Source organism: Cucurbita pepo, chromosome LG04 (genome assembly GCF_002806865.2).
Source record: "Cucurbita pepo subsp. pepo cultivar mu-cu-16 chromosome LG04, ASM280686v2, whole genome shotgun sequence".
Classification (NCBI taxonomy): domain Eukaryota; kingdom Viridiplantae; phylum Streptophyta; class Magnoliopsida; order Cucurbitales; family Cucurbitaceae; genus Cucurbita; species Cucurbita pepo.
The window spans coordinates 2,447,660-2,465,629 of NC_036641.1; the positions used below are offsets into that span (position 1 = coordinate 2,447,660).

The window sequence follows — 17,970 nt, forward strand, 5'->3', positions numbered from 1 at the left end:
CATGGGATAACCATTTTTAGCCTTTAAAAACCTATAAATTTGTTTGTTTTCCATTGTAAAAAGCAGAGCAAAAGTGTAGGAACAAAAGTACAGAGCAATAGATAAGGGTTTTCATAATTCTTTCTCCTCGTTTCTCCCCTCTCGACATCTCCTTCACAGTTTCGTGGGTGTGATTTCAACAAATTGGTATCAGAGGGAGCCTTTATTTCTACAGATATTACAATTCATGTTTAATGTTATCATGATATGAAAGAATGTTAGGTAGTACTCTAATCATGTCCAGACCCAAACCTCCCACCACGGTGGTTTTTGAGGCCCATGATTTCTTCTTCTAGATTGGATGCCATGTGTCACGGTCTTGCTCGTCCAGGGCGTGTTGCCCATGGCCGCATGCCCATGAGAAGCCAAACCCTTGTCATGTCTTTTCATTCTAGTGTTTTTCCTTTTGTAATTCTAGGGCGTATGACGCCTCAAAAATATCATGTCTAGGCCTACCAGACATAAAATGGCTCATAATGTACTATAGGGGGATATGACTAGTTGTCAACTTCTCCTTACCCAAGGTTATATATGCTAAGCCATTGTTATCTTTCTCTTGCTTGCTTATATAACGTCTCTTTCCAAAATCTCTCTTTCTAAAATCTCTCTCTCTCCTCGTTTTCTAAAACCTTCTTTTAAAACCGAGGCTAGAGGCTCGATCATACGTCGCTTGGCCGTAGGCGACGCAAGAACAAATTGGCTTAGCTCACTTGTCATTGGAAAGTGAGTGCCGCACAATCGCTAGTCCGCTGCCTTCGAAAGTGCGATTGTGTCAAGTGGTATCAGAGCTTTGTTAGCTCCGTAACGTCATACAGACCGAAATCATGTCGACGACAAAGTCGACACCCAAAGCACAAGCCGATCGGCTTACGCTAATAGAGGAGGAAATGCTGTTCCTCAAAGAAGTCCCTGACACCCTCCGTTTCTTGGAAACACGGGTGACCGAACTGAGTGAGAAAGTCGTCCAAGTCGACGCAATGGGCAACCGCCTAGATGGGTTGCCAATCGCAGAACTGTTGTTTCGAGTGACCTCGCTCGAAGAAAGAGTTGCTCCTACGAGCAGCCCAAAACCGTCTGATAGTCCGGATAGCTCTGTCGCACACAAAGAGGGACGTGGCGAAGAGTTCGACATACTACAAAACACAATGATGAGTTTGTTCAATGGATTGGCTGATGAATTCAGATCAACAGTCGACGACCTCCAAGAAAGGATGTCCGCCATGAGCACTCGAATTGAAGTTACCATGAAAGCCGTGGAAGGTGTCACGGCTGGACAAACTAATGCAGGATCCAACAAACTAAGGTTCCCAGACCCTAGAGCCTTCAAAGGGAATCGGGACGCCAAAGAGTTGGAGAACTTCATCTTTGACGTCGAACAGTACTTCAAAGCCACAACGGCTTGTACTGACGACAAGAAGGTGACTGTAGCCTCGATGTATCTCATAGACGACGCCAAACTGTGGTGGCGTACGAAGGTGCAAGACATCGAGGATGGATTGTGCACCATCGACTCATGGGAGGACCTCAAGAAAGAGTTGAGGGAACAATTCCTCCCCGAAAACGCAGGACATATAGCAATGGAGAAAATAGTAGCCCTGAAACATACTGGAAACATACGAGACTATGTCAGACAGTTCTCAACCCTGATGCTGGATATCAGGGGCACAGTAGAGAAGGACAAGGTGTTCTTCTTTATAAATGGGTTACAGTCGTGGGCCAAAACAAAGTTACATGAGAACAAGGTCCAAACCCTAGCTGCCGCAATGGCCTGCGCCGAGAGACTCCTAGACTGTGGGAACGAAGCGGGATCCCAAAGAAGAATGACACCGGCCCCAAACACTGGGGGCAAAACATACAAGCCACCAGGTCATCGAAATGGAAGCCCCAACAGACCAAACGGAGGTAACGACAGACTAAGCAGATGGACGGATAAACCTCCTCAGAACAATCAAGCGGGGACATCTCGAGGACCTTACCATCAAAGGAACCACCCGACGACACCTTTACAATGCATGCTGTGTAAAGGTCCCCACAAAGTATCCTACTGTCCTCATCGGGCCTCTCTCACTGNGTGTCCTCATCCGGCCTCTCTCACGGCGCTCTAAGTGTCCATTCAAGAGAGCAATGACGCAAGGGTCGAGACTATGCTAGACAAGAAGGAAGATCACGACAACCCCCGAATGGGCGCACTTAAATTCTTGTCAGCCCTCCAACGGAAAGTCAAATCGAAGGAGATAATAGAGAAAGGGCTCATGTTCATAGATGCGACAATAAATTCTCGACCGAGCAAGAGCACTCTGATAGACTCAGGAGTGACCCACAACTTCATTGCCAATCAGGAAGCCCGAAGATTGGGACTCACCATAGGAAAGGACCCGGGGAAAATGAAAGCTGTCAACTCCTAGGCCTTGCCTATTGTGGGAGTTTCCAAAGGAGTCCCCTTCAAAATAGGGATTGGACAAGAGAGCTAGACCTTGTCATGGTTCGTATGGACGACTTCGACGTGGTACTTGGGATGGAGTTCCTCCTAGAACACAAAGTCATCCCAAAACCACTAGCGAAATGCTTGGTGATCACCGACCGCAGCCCCACAGTAATACCTGCAAGCATCAAGCAACCAGGTAATCTTCAGATGATCTCGGCCATACAACTGAAAAGGGGACTCGCACGAGAGGAACCTACATTCATGGCCATACCACTGATGGAAGAAGCGACCACCGAAGAAACTGTCCCAGAGGAAATCAAGGAAGTACTAAACAGCTATGCCGATATAATGCCAGAGAGCCTACCCCAAACACTACCACCTTGTCGAGGCATTGACCATGAAATCGAACTCCTCCCCGGGGTTAAACCACCAGCGAAGAATGCATATCGGATGGCTCTGCCCGAGCTAACCGAATTGAGGAAACAACTGGATGAGTTGCTGAAGGTGGGATTCATTCACCCGGTAAAGGCACCTTACGGAGCCCCCGTACTGTTCCAGAGAAGAAGGATGGGACGTTGCGTCTGTGCATAGACTATAGAGACTTAAACAAGGTGACGGTACGCCACAAATATCCGCTGTCGATAATATCCGACTTGTACGACCAACTTCACGGGGCCAAGTACTTCACGAAGTTGGACTTACGATCAGGGTATTACCAAGTACGTATTGCCGAAGGGGACGAACCCAAGACGACATGCGTAACAAGATATGGGGCTTTCGAATTCCTAGTAATGCCCTTTGGCTTGACAAACGCCCCAGCTACTTTCTGCACGTTGATGAACCAAGTTTTCTACGAATACTTGGATCAGTTCGTCATAGTATACCTCGACGACATCGTTGTTTACAGCACAACTCTAGAGGAACACAAAGTGCACTTGAAGCTGGTGTTTGACAAGCTACAGCAGAACCAACTGTACGTGAAGAAAGAGAAATGTGCATTCGCACAAACATGCATCAACTTCCTTGGACATGTCGTCAAATGTGGACAAATTAGTATGGATAGCGACAAGATAAAAGCTATCCAAGAATGGAAAGTTCCTACTTCCGTTTCTAAGGTGTGGTCCTTCTTAGGATTAGCCAACTACTATAGGCAGTTCGTCGAAGGGTTTTCACGACGAGCCACCCCATTGACAGAGCTGTTGAAGAAATACCACCCTTGGTCGTGGTTGAATGATTGTCAAATGGCCTTTGAAAATCTGAAAAACAACCATGACGAGGGGTCCTGTCCTCGGGTTGGTAGATGTTACAAAGCCATTTGAAATAGAAACAGATGCTTCCGACTTTGCTCTAGGTGGGGTCCTTATTCAGGAAGGCCACCCCATCGCTTATGAAAGTTGAAAGCTCAACGATGCCGAACGGAGATACACTGTCTCCGAGAAAGAAATGCTGCCTGTAGTCCACTGCCTTCGAGTCTGGAGACAGTATCTCATGGGATCACAGTTCGTAGTGAAGACGGATAACAGCGCCATTTTCCACTTCTTTGATCAACCAAAATTAACGACAAAACAAGCCCGGTGGCAAGAGTCGTTGGCCGAATTCAACTTCAAGTTCGAACACAAAGTAGGAAGGAGTAATCAAGCAGCCGACGCACTGAGTCGGAAGGGCGAATATGCGGGTCTTGTGCATGTTAGCCCATATTCATTCAAGTAAGATCGATGGATCGATGCGCGACATCATCAAGGAACAGTTACTTAAAGACCCATCGGCCAAAGCCGTCGTCGAACTAGCTAAAGCTGGGAAAACACGACAGTTTTGGGTTGAGGGAGACCTCCTGATGACCAAAGGAAACATATTGTATGTCCCAAGAACGGGGGAACTGAGGAAGAAGCTCATTCAGGAATGTCATGATATCTTATGGGCCGGACACCCTGGGTGGCAAAGAACATACGCCCTAATAAAGAAGGGGTACTTCTGGCCAAACATGCGAGACGACATCATGCAATACACCAAGACGTGCCTCATTTGTCAACAGGACAAAGTTGAGAAAGCCAAAGTCTCAGGACTCTTGGAACCTCTACTTGTGCCAACAAGACCCTGGGAAAGTGTATCTCTGGACTTCATAACACACCTCTCAAAAGTCGGGGAATATGACGCCATCTTGGTTATCGTAGACCGATTCTCAAAATATGCGACATTCATCCCCACTCCCAAATTAGGCTCGGCGGAACTCACAGCCCAACTATTTTTCAAACACGTTGTAAAGTTATGGGGCATTCCGTCGAGCATCATCAGTAATAGGGATGGCAGATTCATTGAGAGATTCTGGACTGAGTTATTCGCCTTCTTGGGAACAACCTTAAACATCTCCTCAAGTTATCACCCTCAAACCGATGGACAGACAGAACGGTTCAATTGCTTGCTCGAAGAATACTTACGTCACTTCGTCGACGCTCGCCAGAAGAACTGGATACAACTGTTAGATGTCGCCCAATTTTGCTTCAATTGCCAAACAAGCTCATCTATGGAAAAGAGTCCCTTCGAAATTGTAAGTGGACGACAACCGGCCTTACCCCATATTATTGATCATCCTTATGCAGGAAAAAAACCCTCAAGCTCACAACTTTACAAGAGAATGGAAGCAGACGACAGCTATAGCCCGAGCATATTTAGAGAAGGCTTCCAAGCATATGAAAAATGGGCGGACAAGAAGCGTCGCCCCCTTCAATTCCGAGCAGGAGATCAAGTTCTCATCAAGCTCAGACCAGAACAGATCAGATTTCGCAACCGAAAGGACCAGAGACTAGTTCAAAAATATGAAGGCCCCGGTTGAAGTCCTTAAAAAGATCGGGGCTACCTCCAACCAAGTTGCACTACCCGCATGGATGAAAATCCACCCAGTAATTCATGTGAGCAACTTGAAGCCCTACCACCCTGACCCAGACGACGACCAACGAAATGTAATCACAAGACCGAGCATCGATCTGAAGCAAAAAGAAACAAAAGAAGTGGAAGAGATCCTAGCCGACAGGGTTAGGAAGATAGGAAGACCTGTACGGACGATTCGTGAATTCCTTGTCAAATGGAAGAATCTCCCTACAGAGGAAACCAGCTGGGAACGCGTCGAAGATCTAAACTCCGCCGCCACCCACATCGCAAGGTTTGAAAGTAGTCGGTTGACAGGGACGTCAACCAATTAGGTGGGGGAGGATGTCACGGTCATGCTCGTCCAGGGCGTGTTGCCCATGGCCGCATGCCCATGACAAGCCAAACCCTTGTCATGTCTTTTCATTCTAGTGTTTTTCCTTTTGTAATTCTAGGGCGTATGACGCCTCAAAAATATCATGTCTAGGCCTGTCAGACATAAAATGGCTCAGAATGTACTATAGGGGGATATGACTAATTGTCAACTTCTCCCTACCCAAGGTTATATATGCTAAGCCGTTGTTATCTTTCTCTTGCTTGCTTATATAACGTCTCTTTCCAAAATCTCTCTTACTAAAATCTCTCTCTCTCCTCGTTTTCTAAAACATTCTTTTAAAACCGAGGCTAGAGGCTCGATCATACGTCACTTGGCCGTAGGCGACGCAAGAACAAATTGGCTTAGCTCACTTGTCGTTGGAAAGTGAGTGTCGCACAATCGCTAGTCCGCTGCCTTCGAAAGTGCGATTGTGTCACCATGCACCATGTTTTTCTTAGCAAGAGTTTGGCCTCATATTTCCCTCACCTAGATGAGATGTCCTGCACCATATTATGGGTACCCTATTCACGATTTGTAGGATGCCATGTTTACATTTTGCACCGATCATGTGACCTTTTTTTTATAAGAATCACGGTGTTCCAAATGTTCCAATTGGACCTACTACACGATCCCAGGCCAAGAAGATTCAACAAGCATTCATTCTTCATCTACAAAATTGGATAGGCTTGGTTCAACTATCATTTCATGTGTTACAAACCGATTCAATTGAGGAAGGACCATTTGGAGCTTCAAAAGTGAATATTTGCACGGTTGAAGTAGCGGATAAAGTTGCAAGCATCATTTCGTGAGTTGTTAGAAAACTTTATTTATTATTTTTAATTTCATAAAGTTTGTAATGGTCAAATTGACTTCATCTTTTGTTAGAAAAATTGAGGTCTGAAATCGAGACTTTCACCCTTAGAAATTCGAGCATCATCTTTTAAGACTTTCACCCTTAGAAATTCAAGCATCATCTTTGTCATTTCTAAGTTTCATGCACTTCTTGTGGTAGATTGCATCTGAGCCATTCAAGTAAGGCTTGATTAAGTTCGTGTTGAACACAACTCTCTTGGTGGGAAACACTCGCACTCTTTATTAAGACCAATCGAGAAGATAACATAAGACATTTTGTAGAATACTACTTTGTATTGATTGGGATTTCTTGGGATGAAAAACTAGGTAGGGTGGAAGGATATTTATACTATACCCTAAGCAATCTAGACCTAACAAATCTAGATCTTTTTCCTAAAATATCGAGATCTCTTTCCTAAAATGTCTAGTATCTTTCCTAAAATCTCTACTAAAATAAATATATAATGGACTTAAAATTATTGGGCTTGACTCTATTGGACTAATGATGATATTTTAACACTCCCTCTCAGCACTAGTCCTTAATCACCGCACCATGTTGAGCTGACAGCGAAAACTCTCATGTTTGCCAGTATTTAGCCCTTTTGTAAACAAGTCCACCACTTGGTCATCTATCTTGATCTGCTGCATCTCGATTTCTTCCTTTAGGACCTTGTCTCTAATGAAATGGTAGTGCACCTCCACATGCTTTGTTCTAGCATGAAACATCAGATTTTCTGCTAGGCGAATCGTAGATTCGTTGTCGTAATGAAGTGATATTGGATAGTCAATTTTATGGTGCAAATCTTCCATCAAGAGTTTTAACCATGTACTAGTTGTCGGTATGTCGTTTCATCATTCAACTCTTTGCCTTCATGTGCACAAATCTTGGCATTTGTCTCCATCGATGTTGAAACTTACTTGCACTCTAACATGCTGAACTTCTGAAGCATATCTCTTGTATACTTCTGTTGGCAGAGAAACAATCCTTCATCTATGCGATCAACTTCTAGGCCTAAGAAGTGCTTAAGCTCTCCTAGCTTTTTCATCTGAAAGCGTACCTATAAATTTTCTCTTGTTTGATAAATTTCTCTTTCGTTGTCCCTGGTAATAATCAAATCGTCCACATAGACCAACACAATTGCCAAATTTCCTTCTCTTTATTTGATGAACAGGCTTGAGTCTGCATGCGCAACTGAATAACCACTTTAGGTAAGAAATTCAGCTATATTACCATACCAAGCTCTCGATGCTTGCTTCAATCCATAAAGAGCTTTTCTAAGCAATACATGATTAGAATTAGCAGTTTTTAGTTAAAGTGATCTTTTTTTTTTTTTTTTTTTTTAAAGCCACACAATTAATTCGGGTGGAATGGACACGTCCGTTGGAAGGGCTTTAATCGAGTTGCAACTCATTTCCATTTTTAGCTTATATTTGTTTTTTAAATATGCCCAATGGATGAGAAACATATGATCCGGTATTCACCAATACATTTGTCTCTCTCTTGGGTTTTTCCTATTTTTTCTTCTTCCAACCATCGACTATTTTTCCTCCCACAATTTTCTCTTCACATTTACAAGTGGTATCAGAGTCTGGTTTAGTCCACCAGTGGTATATCATTGCGGAGGAGCTAACTTTATCAAAAGTCAAGTTGAATACTTCAATTGGTTAGAATGTCGATCTAACAACGCACATGTTTTAGCTTCAAGCAGAAGAAAATGCAAAGCGCAAAAATACAGGCTTGGGGAGGGAATCAAATCCCATCAGATTGGGAGCAGCGAGTGCGAGAGTAAGCAGTAAGAAGTAATGGAAATCTCGTTGGCGCACGTGCGGGAAAGAAAGGTCAGTTGTTGATGTGTTCGTTTCATTTTTATCAAATTCGCTTGATTGAGTCACCTCTTGCCTGTCAATATCAATGTCACTTGGATCTTCAGGCGCATTAACATTTGATTGAATTTGTGTAGTTTTCTCCCCCATCTTTGAGCTATAATTTCTTCCTCCATTGCTTTCTGCCAAACCGAGTTTTGTGATGTATCTTCATATGTCTCTGGTTCGTAAACTCTATCTTCTACAATAGTTGTGTTTGCATACTTAGGATGGATTCTATTTGATTGCCTAAGTTGTTGATGTGTCGTTTCATTTTTATCAGATTCATTTGATTGAGTCACCTCTTGCTTGTCAATATCATTGTCACTTGGATCTTCAGGCGCATTAACATTTGATTGAATTTGCGTAGTTTGCTCCCTCATCTTCTGTTGTAGAATTTCTTCAATGATTGAATCCGGTAAGACTTTCTTCTCCGAGGACCACCATAAAGATGCTTCATCGAAAACTACATCTCTTGATGTATAGTATTTTCCACTTGTTGGATCACAGCACTTCCATCCTTTCCTTTGATTGTCGTATCCAACAAATATACACTTGATTGGTTTCTTGTCAAACTTGCTAAGACATAATACATAGCAAACGCAACCAAATACTCGGAAGTAACTAACTGTAGGTTTCATGTCACATTGCTTTCGACAAATTTTTTCTTGTACAAATAATCTCTGGACATGTGGCCCTTCTTCCCGCAACTGTAGCAATTACCTTCAAATCTCTTTCCTTGAGAACTCTTGTTTTCATTCTTCTGAGCTCTCTTAGATTTGTGCAGTTCCTTGATGACTTCTTCTTTTGTTGTCGTTTTTGTATCCACGTTTGGTAGACGGCTTATTATTGCTCCGACTTTCACTTGTGTAGAGTGCTTCTTCTTCACCCTCAATGTGATGCCTCCCATTTGTTTAGCCATGACTTCTTGGCTGGCTAACAAATTTTCAAACTCTACAAGTGATGGTTGAGTGGGTCATCCTTGTCTAGCAATAATGAAGCTTCTATATTCTGGTCGCAATCCGTGGATAATGATCCTCTTCATTTGATCTTCTCCAATTGCAGACTTCGGGTCTAGTTTAGTAATCTCTCAACAGATCGACTTGACCTTGTGGAAGTACTGAGCAATCATCATGTCACGTTGTGAAATTGATAATAGCTCGTTATCTAGAAGTTGTAGCCTCGTATGTTCTTCTTGGAGAACAACATCACGAACATGTCCCATGCTTCTTTCGATATCTTGTCATCCCGAATATGTTCTAACATCTCTTCTTCGATTGTGGTCTTCAAGGCAAACATTGCTTTGCTTGCTTTGATTCTCCATTTACGCAAGGCGTCGTTAGAATCTTCTACTGGCGGCATAGTTTCACTCTCGCCAACGATCTCCTAAAGATCCTGCCCTTGTAAATAGGACATCATGCATGTTGCCCACGTATTGTAGTTGTTGTTGTTGAGTTTCTTGATTTCTCCTACGATTTGGAAGTCACCCATCGTGTTGACAATGCCTCAGTAATACCAAACAAGCTTTTTTGACACAAGACTTGTAGAGTCACAAACTACTCACTAATAATCTCAATAAATCGTCTCTGATGTGGAAGATTAGACAGAGCTGTAGGCACAGAGCATACTAAGAATTCCAAGAGATCAGACAACCTATACTAACCTCGCTCTGATACCAGATTGTTGAACACAACTCTCTGTTGGAAACACTCACACTCTTTATTAAGACCAATCGAGGAGAGAACACAAGATACTTTGTAGAATATACTATTGCTTGGGATTTCTTGGGATAGTAGGGTGGAGGGGTATTTATACTATACCCTACTCAATCTACACCTAACAAATCTAAATCTTTTTCCTAAAATATTGAGATCTCTTTCCTAAAATATCTAGTATCTTTCATAAAATCTCTACTAAAATAAATATACAATGGGCTCGTACAATTATTGGACTTGACTCTATTGGGCTAGTGATGATATTTTAACAGTTCGATTGTGGACTAACTCAATTTAGAACAAGGTTCCAAATCTTGCTTGGGCTAGTGATGATATTTTAACAGTTCGATTGTGGACTAACTCAATTTAGAACAAGGTTCCAAATCTTGCTTCTAGATCTTCAATCTTAGGAGGTAATCTAATTCTAGGCTTATCTGTTGGTTGATCCGAATTTTGTATAAGGAGATGTTAATTTCTTTGATTCGAGGGTTCTTGCTTCAACAAAAGCTTGGATCGTTGGGCTGAGGACTAGGGTTGCCTTATCAGTAAACTTCCCACGCCCTCTCCATACCCTCATGACTCATTCTCTCAAACCATCCAATGCACTACACTTTTGCTCTGTAGTACCTATACATTGAAAAAACATATCCAAGTGTTCAAACGATCAACAATGTGTCTTAGTTCTTCCTTCAGAGAGTGTGTAGAATCGAGAACATGTTGGGCCTTCGATGTTGTTGTGCAAGTGATAAAAAAACAAATAGTGGCCAAAGTTGGGCATGTGGTCATTGGAGAGGAGGGTTGTGATATATGGAAACCAGGTGTAGAAGACAAAGCCCACGCATTGAAGGTCGGGTTGAAATTGTTTTTGGGTGACTCATAACCAAGTGGAAACTCGACGACCCAAAAACCAAACTCGTGTGTGCGTAGCCCATGACCCAACGGACAACACCCATTTGGCCCACTTGCCATCATGACCCAAGCATGCACGTGTTGCCTTGAGATTTGACTTGCAGACGTTGACCCACGTGTATCCTGTTTCCGACGCAGCTCGTCTCGACTCTGGCACGGCATGGTGGCTCTGATGGCTTGAAAATGACTTATTCGGCTTGATATTCAATTCTAGTACTATTTCCTACACTTTTTATCCTAAGCTGTTTTTGATGTTTTTGATCTTATTGATAATATGTCGTAAGGGTGTGATATGGGTCTCACGATGATTTTTGATGTCCCAGACAATAGACTCAATTTTGGGACCTACCCAAAAAATTTGAGGAAGAAACAACTTCGAAAAGCTCGTACAAAGTGATCCCAAACATGGTCGAATAGGTAAACTATTTATGGACCGATTGTTAGTCATTGTTTGGATTGGTTCACCCCTATTTAGACCAGTTCTCACAATTATTTTTATAGCTCGAGAAAGTAGACTCAAATTGGAAGCAACCCAAGAAATTTGAGGAAGAAATAGCTTAAAAGGTCATTGAAAGCAATCCCGAACACGGGTCAAGAGGGAAAGCATTGAATTGACGACCTTTTCTCACCGTGTGGGCTGGTTCACCCCTATTTAGATGGGTTCTCATGAAATTAGAAACTATACATAATTTTTAGCCTACCTTATAAATTTGAAAGGTAAACAACTTTGGAAATGTCGAAAACCACGAGCTCAAACACACATGAGCAAGTAAGTAGCCATATGGAGTAAGTATCAAGTAGTACTTGTATGAGTCGATTAGGAATACAGGCATATGATTACAAATCAAGGGGAGAAACGCTCAAAGTAGAGCTGGGGAGATAGATTTTCAGACGACAGCGCAACAGTTCTCACGCGCATCTTCTTCCTTTCAGTGGAAGAAGATGATGACATAGCCAGTTCAAGTGAACTGCCCACGCCAACCCAAAACGTAACCCTCCCCTTCTGGGAGAGTTATAGTGAAAAGCTTTATGGTTCCAGAAATTAGACATTCTAAGGGAGTCTGTCAAAGAAAACTTGGAGTGATTCGAGTATCAAATGCTCGAGAACAAAGGTATTGAACATCAATGACGAGATAAGTAGTCATCTTGGAATTTTCTTAAAAAAATACTTGTAGGAATAGTTTGAATTTCCATATGAACCTTAAGTTGAGTATGAATTAAGGGAAAATGAAAGAAAAACACTAAGAATCGTGAGTTAAGGCCCATAACCGAGCGATTTGGAGATTCTATTACCGTTAAAATGACCCACTAAACTAACTTCGCTGCTCATTAAGTTTTAAAAGTGAGTATAACATGACATTTTAAGGGTATATATGAAATTTGGTGGTCATTGGATAAGGAGAAGTGCCTAAACCAAGAAAGGATGCAAAATTGCTAAAATACCCCTATAACGATTTACCTTGGTTCAAGTTCCAAATGACCTTCAAATACCATGAAATTTTATTATAGATCTCATTTCATGATGATCAAGGATTATGTAAAGTTTCAAGAAACCTTGTACGTAGATTTTTAGATTGAATCACTTGGAATGTAAGAAGCCTTGGATGCATGTTCAGACTACGTCACTTGAAACATATGAAACCTTGGGCGTATGAATTCAGATTATGCCGCTTGGAATGTATGAAGTCTTGGGCATAGATTTTCAGACTGTGTTGCTTTAAACGTAAGAAGCCCTAGGTGTAGGTTTAAGACTACACCGCTTGAAACGTACTAAGTCTTGGATGTAGGTTTCAGACTGTATCAAAGGGAACACATGAAGCTTGGATGCAGGTTCAGACTACATCGCTTGGAACGCATGAAGTCTTGGACAAAGGTTAAAACTGTGTGCCTTGGAACGAATAAAGCGTTGAACACAGGTTGTTAGGTTCATGAGTTGTATTGTAAGTTCTAGGGAGAGTGTCTAAGGCAACAAACTAAGAACAAAACAAAAACTTGAGAAAGAACCAAGAACAATACTAAGGTCAAGATCAAGAATAAGAACTAGAACATGGATTCAGATTCAAGTTCTCGACACTAAAAACCCAGAACCTCAGAATTAAAGTTCTCAGAGAAGAACTAAGGTTAAGACCTCAAAACCCTGAACCAAGATCTTTGGGCTAGATCATGAAAAGAACTCAGAACTCAAGAACAAAACCTAAAGCCTAAGCTCTTGGGACAAGAATAAGAACCTGTCAAGAAAGAACGTGGTACTCTAGCATATCGATGACTGACAAACTCTTTTGTGTTCACTCATTGGATTTCATGTTTTTCAGGTACAAGGAGCTGGTCAAGGATTGGATCGGATCCTGGAGTAGACGCCATAGTCAAGTCTCACCCTAGCCTCCAACCTCGTTTTTGTTTTAATATTTTTGTGTTTCAAACTGCTTATGTATAAACTCTATTTCTATATAACGTAAAAAAGTACATCTGCCCTTTTACACTATCGAGTCAACCCCAATTGTAATATGTACTTCGGACAAAATCAAAATACTAGGTCGTGACAAGAAATTTGTTAGGACTGACGTAATGACTAAGACTTTTAAAAGCTTACAAGTACTTTTAGCATGATAAACGATCTCCCTACCAATAGTTATATATTGTGAACTGTTGTTGTAGCTTTTTACTTGCATATATAACACAAATTTCAATTTCTCAAATCTTGCTTTCAAAACCTTTGTTTCGAAATCTCTCTGCCCTCGTTTTCTAAAACTTTCTTCTTGAACCAGGGCCAGAGGCTCGAGCATACGTTGCTTGGCTGTAGGCGACGCAAGAACGAATTGACTTAACTCACTTGTTGTTGGAAAGTGAGTGTCACACAATCGCAAGTCCACAGTCATGAAAAGTAGGATGGTGACCAAATAAAATTAGCAAAATAGAGCACCTTGTTATTACAAGTTTCAATCATGATTTTTATTATTTATTTATTTTATTTTTATTTATTTATTTATTATTATTATTATTATTATTTTTTTTTTTGAGATCTAACTATATTGAAGATGTCACAATGATTTTTTAAAAAATCATTAAAAAAGAAACGAATATATTTTTCACAAAGGACCCAATATGTTATGAAATAACCCTTTCTTTTTCTTTAGCGGCTTAGGCCTTCGGTTCTTTGCCAAAACATTACCCTCTCTCTCTCCCCCTCTCGCTCTGATCTATGGCGGCCTCGTCTTCGTCGGCATCACCCTACACTTCCGATTCATCGTCTTCCTCTTCTCGTCGTCGCCGTCGCCGTAGAACTCGCCGTGAAAAAGATCGGGACGCTCTTAGGATTCGCAAGAAGTCTCGCTCTCATTCTAAGCGTCGTCGCAGGCACCGCCGCTCCTCCTCCAATTCTTTATCTTCCTCCGACTCCGAATCCGATTACTCCCGGTAACCTCAGCAACTTTAATAGTTTTTCTCCTATTATGCTTTTCCTTTGTTGTTTCTGATCTTTTGTTTCCTTGCTCCTTGTTTGATTGCTGCTGATTAGAGTTTGGATTGGGAGATTTAGGTTTTTTGAGGAACTCTGTTAAGCCTTTTCTGATTTTTTTTTTTTTTTTTTTTTTTTTTTTTTTTTTTTTTTTTTTTTTTTTTTTTTTTTTTTTTTTTTTTNTAATGCGATTTACGTAATCTTAGTTATGATAGGTTGTTAGTGATTATTGATCGGAAAGAGAACCTTAGCTCTTGGTTCAGAATTGAAATGTATGCCTTTCTCTGTTTAGAAAGCTAAGAGTTTAGGACTCATCTTGTGTATTTCCTACCCTTTTAAAAAGAAGAACAAAAATGTGATCGCGTCATGTTTTTATGTTACATTTAAACTTTTCAATATTTATATATTTTCTTTAAATAACAATGATAAAATAATACTGTATGTTCTTGAAATAATAACCGAAACAAGAAATGAGATTTTGTTGTCTTTAAATTCGTAACAAATACAACGTTAGTAATATCTGTAATAAACGAGAAACAAAGAAACAAGAATTTAAATTTTGTTTTCCCCCAAATTTGTACACTGTGTTGGGTGCATTTGTTAAAAATGGGGACTGAGAAATATAGAATAGTTACTGAACCGTTTTATTTTTCAATGTTAGAAAACAAGTAAAAATGAAAACTTTACCAAGTGATGTAATTGCTTTCTGTTTCTTCATTGGAATTTATTTTATGTAATGGCTTAATTATGCTAGATGTACTTCATATTTTGGCTGGTTTTCTAATTTATACCTTCTAAGATCATGTTTTTCAGTGAGTGGTATTCTGGTTTCCTAGACAACTATTTTTTCATAGCACATCTCATGAACCTAAGATAGTTCTTACTTATCCTTGTATATACATGTAGAAGCCATAGCTCTTCTCAAAGCGAGCCTGAAATGTCAGGCCGTTCAAAGCGGCATAAGAAGAATGATGGAACGAAGAAGGTAGATGCTTTAAATAGTAATTTATATCTTTGGATTTATGTGTTGGCTTTGTAGTTCCACTTGTGGATTTTCACCTTGTTATTGTCACTCTTTTTTGTGCATCTTTGTATAAGGAGAGGGAGCGAAGTAAGAGTCGTCACCATAAAAGGCGTAAGCATAAAGCTAAAGAGGTAGACCACTTGTCTGTTTGTGTACTATTTTTCCCTTTGTTGTTCTTAATGTTGTGCTTTCAATGAACTGAGAAATGTTACGGAAATCACCTCGCTGGCATCATGTCTTTTACCTGTATATACCTCTAGGCACTTCAGAACATATAGTGATAAAGTAGATGTAACTTTTAACACATGTATTCAATGTTTTAGATTTTAATTCAGAAGAGGTGAGATGTAAGCTTCGAGGTAGTATGATAAGCCTCAGTTTAAATTAAAATATAAATGAACATATTGTGATAAAGATTTTAAGAAGATATTTAAGTTTCAATCTAAAATGTTTTTTTGTCCTGGGTAGTAAAAGTATTAACAACCTGAATTACAATAACTCAATTGTGTAAAGAATAAGCATCAAATTAATATTATTCTCCTAATCATTTCATGAGGTGTTAAGACTCCAAGCATCAGTGTGTTCAAATAGAGCGCAAGCCCTAATTCAGAAAATTAAATTATAAAAAAAGGTAGAGGAGCAAGCCTCATGTATGCTAGGCCTAACCACGTGCAATCTAAAGAAAGCATAAGCATTGAGGCTAAAATGTTGAGCCTCTAAGAAAGACAAGCATGCAATCGTTAGACAAAAGATGAAAGTAATGATCTATTTGCCAAATTATCATAATTTTTTTAGTCATGCAATCTTTAGACTACATCTATGATTTGTTTCTGAATTGGATATAGTGTTAGACGTTTGTATGACTATTTACTGATTGATTCTTTGAACTTGGAGTTGGGGTCTGTGGCATGATGATCGGGCTGTTGATTGATTTGCCTGCTGGTTTGTTGTGCGGATTTGTCCTGGCAATCGGAGTCGATTTATAGAAACAGCCAGAAGAGAGAAGTAGCAGCCCTGTGCAGCTGTCTAAGGTTACCTTAACACCATTGATTATTTTCAGTTATCTTCTTTTTTGGCATCTCAAATGTCAAATTTACAGTTACTTCATGTATTTGCAGTTTTTAGCGCGGGAGGATGATGGTACTCGACGGAGTGCTGTCTCTGGCAAAAAGGTGAAAGATCCGCCTTTTCTTTCTATGTTTCGACATGTTATTGTTAAAACATCTTTGCCTTGTCCAAAAATACTTCTCACTCATCAAATTTTGGGACTTAAAAATGATTTTGAAAAAGGTCAAATGCGAAGTGTCACAAGTACATAGAATGTTGCTGCCATTGATAACATAGTTTTCACTATTATTATTATTTTTGCAGATATTGTTGAAACTTGATAAATCAAAGGAAGACAAAGCTGAGGAAAACAAAAGAAATGAATTGCTGAAGTTCTTGAACTCTAGCTTTGACTAATGGGTTGGGTATCCTTGAAATGAAGGAAAGAGGCAAATGATAGAAGAATGGAATATTAGCTGCTGCTGCTGCTGCAAGAAAAAATCAGTACAACCAATAGCTGTGTTGAATAAGTTGTAGAGACATTCAAGCTTGTGAGCTTTCTTCTTCCCTTGATTGATGTTTTGACGCATATGGATTGAGATCTATTTTAATTATGAAAAGGAATTGAAATTGATTTTGCCTGTTTGATTTTATTTGATTGGTTGGGATGGAATGAATGACTGATTGGTTATTAGTTAAGATTAGATTATGGTAACATTAATCTTTGTATTTGCATAAATTATTGTGTTTTTTAGGATATACATGAGAGTGACTCACCCTTATCGAAAACATGTGTACACATAAGTATACATAAGTAGATTATCGGTTCTTTGAGAAGTTTATGTGAATTCTTAACTTGTATTAGGTAATATGTGAACATTATAGATTGTAATTTTCCTCAATGAACTTATGGTTAGATGCCCTGATAATTCGAGGGGTCCGAGAAGCTCCCTAAGGTGGATGTTAAGGTCCCAAAAGTGTTGTATTCTGTTGGGAGTGGGTAACGGCTAAGTGTACCTTTGTTGTGAGACATAATAATGTAGTTATTGTATTTGGGAACTAGAATTCTCTGATCTTTTCCACCACAGTATCTTGTCTTAGAGACATTAGATTGGACTGCACAGTATCTTTTCCTTCCCGTTTTTGTTGGACGAAACAAGAGGATATTGATGGTTCACGTACTGCTTCCGAGACTAACGGTAGGGTTTAGGATATTCAATACTCTATGTTAAACGTAAGCCTAGGTCCCTCGTAATATCTGTTCAAATTGCACTCAAGTCAATATGCTCCTCAATCTACATGCTCACAAGGTTGAGCCTAAGGTAAGTCTATTAAGTATGGTGGAGCCTCTTTTTAGTCTAATATACGTACTTCACACCTAGCTATTTACTGAGTTCCAACTGG

At 40.3% G+C, this 17,970-nt stretch overlaps 1 protein-coding gene across 3 annotated transcripts; it reads left to right on the forward strand.

Moving 5' to 3' along the window:
- The first annotated feature begins 14,116 nt into the window (after positions 1-14,116).
- LOC111793838 (probable splicing factor, arginine/serine-rich 7) lies at positions 14,117-17,198 on the forward strand. Of its 3 annotated transcripts, none has more exons than XM_023675897.1 (6): positions 14,117-14,455; positions 15,402-15,480; positions 15,594-15,650; positions 16,506-16,550; positions 16,638-16,691; positions 16,891-17,198. In XM_023675897.1, the coding sequence occupies exons 1-6, from the start codon at positions 14,241-14,243 to the stop codon at positions 16,981-16,983; spliced, it is 543 nt and encodes a 180-aa protein (XP_023531665.1). In that variant the 5' UTR covers positions 14,117-14,240; the 3' UTR covers positions 16,984-17,198. The 3 variants fall into 3 exon arrangements, 2 of the variants coding, with proteins under 2 accessions (XP_023531665.1, XP_023531666.1); XM_023675898.1 differs by having other exon boundaries at positions 15,597-15,650; XR_002814984.1 differs by having other exon boundaries at positions 14,197-14,455; positions 16,414-16,550.
- The last annotated feature ends 772 nt before the right edge of the window (positions 17,199-17,970 follow it).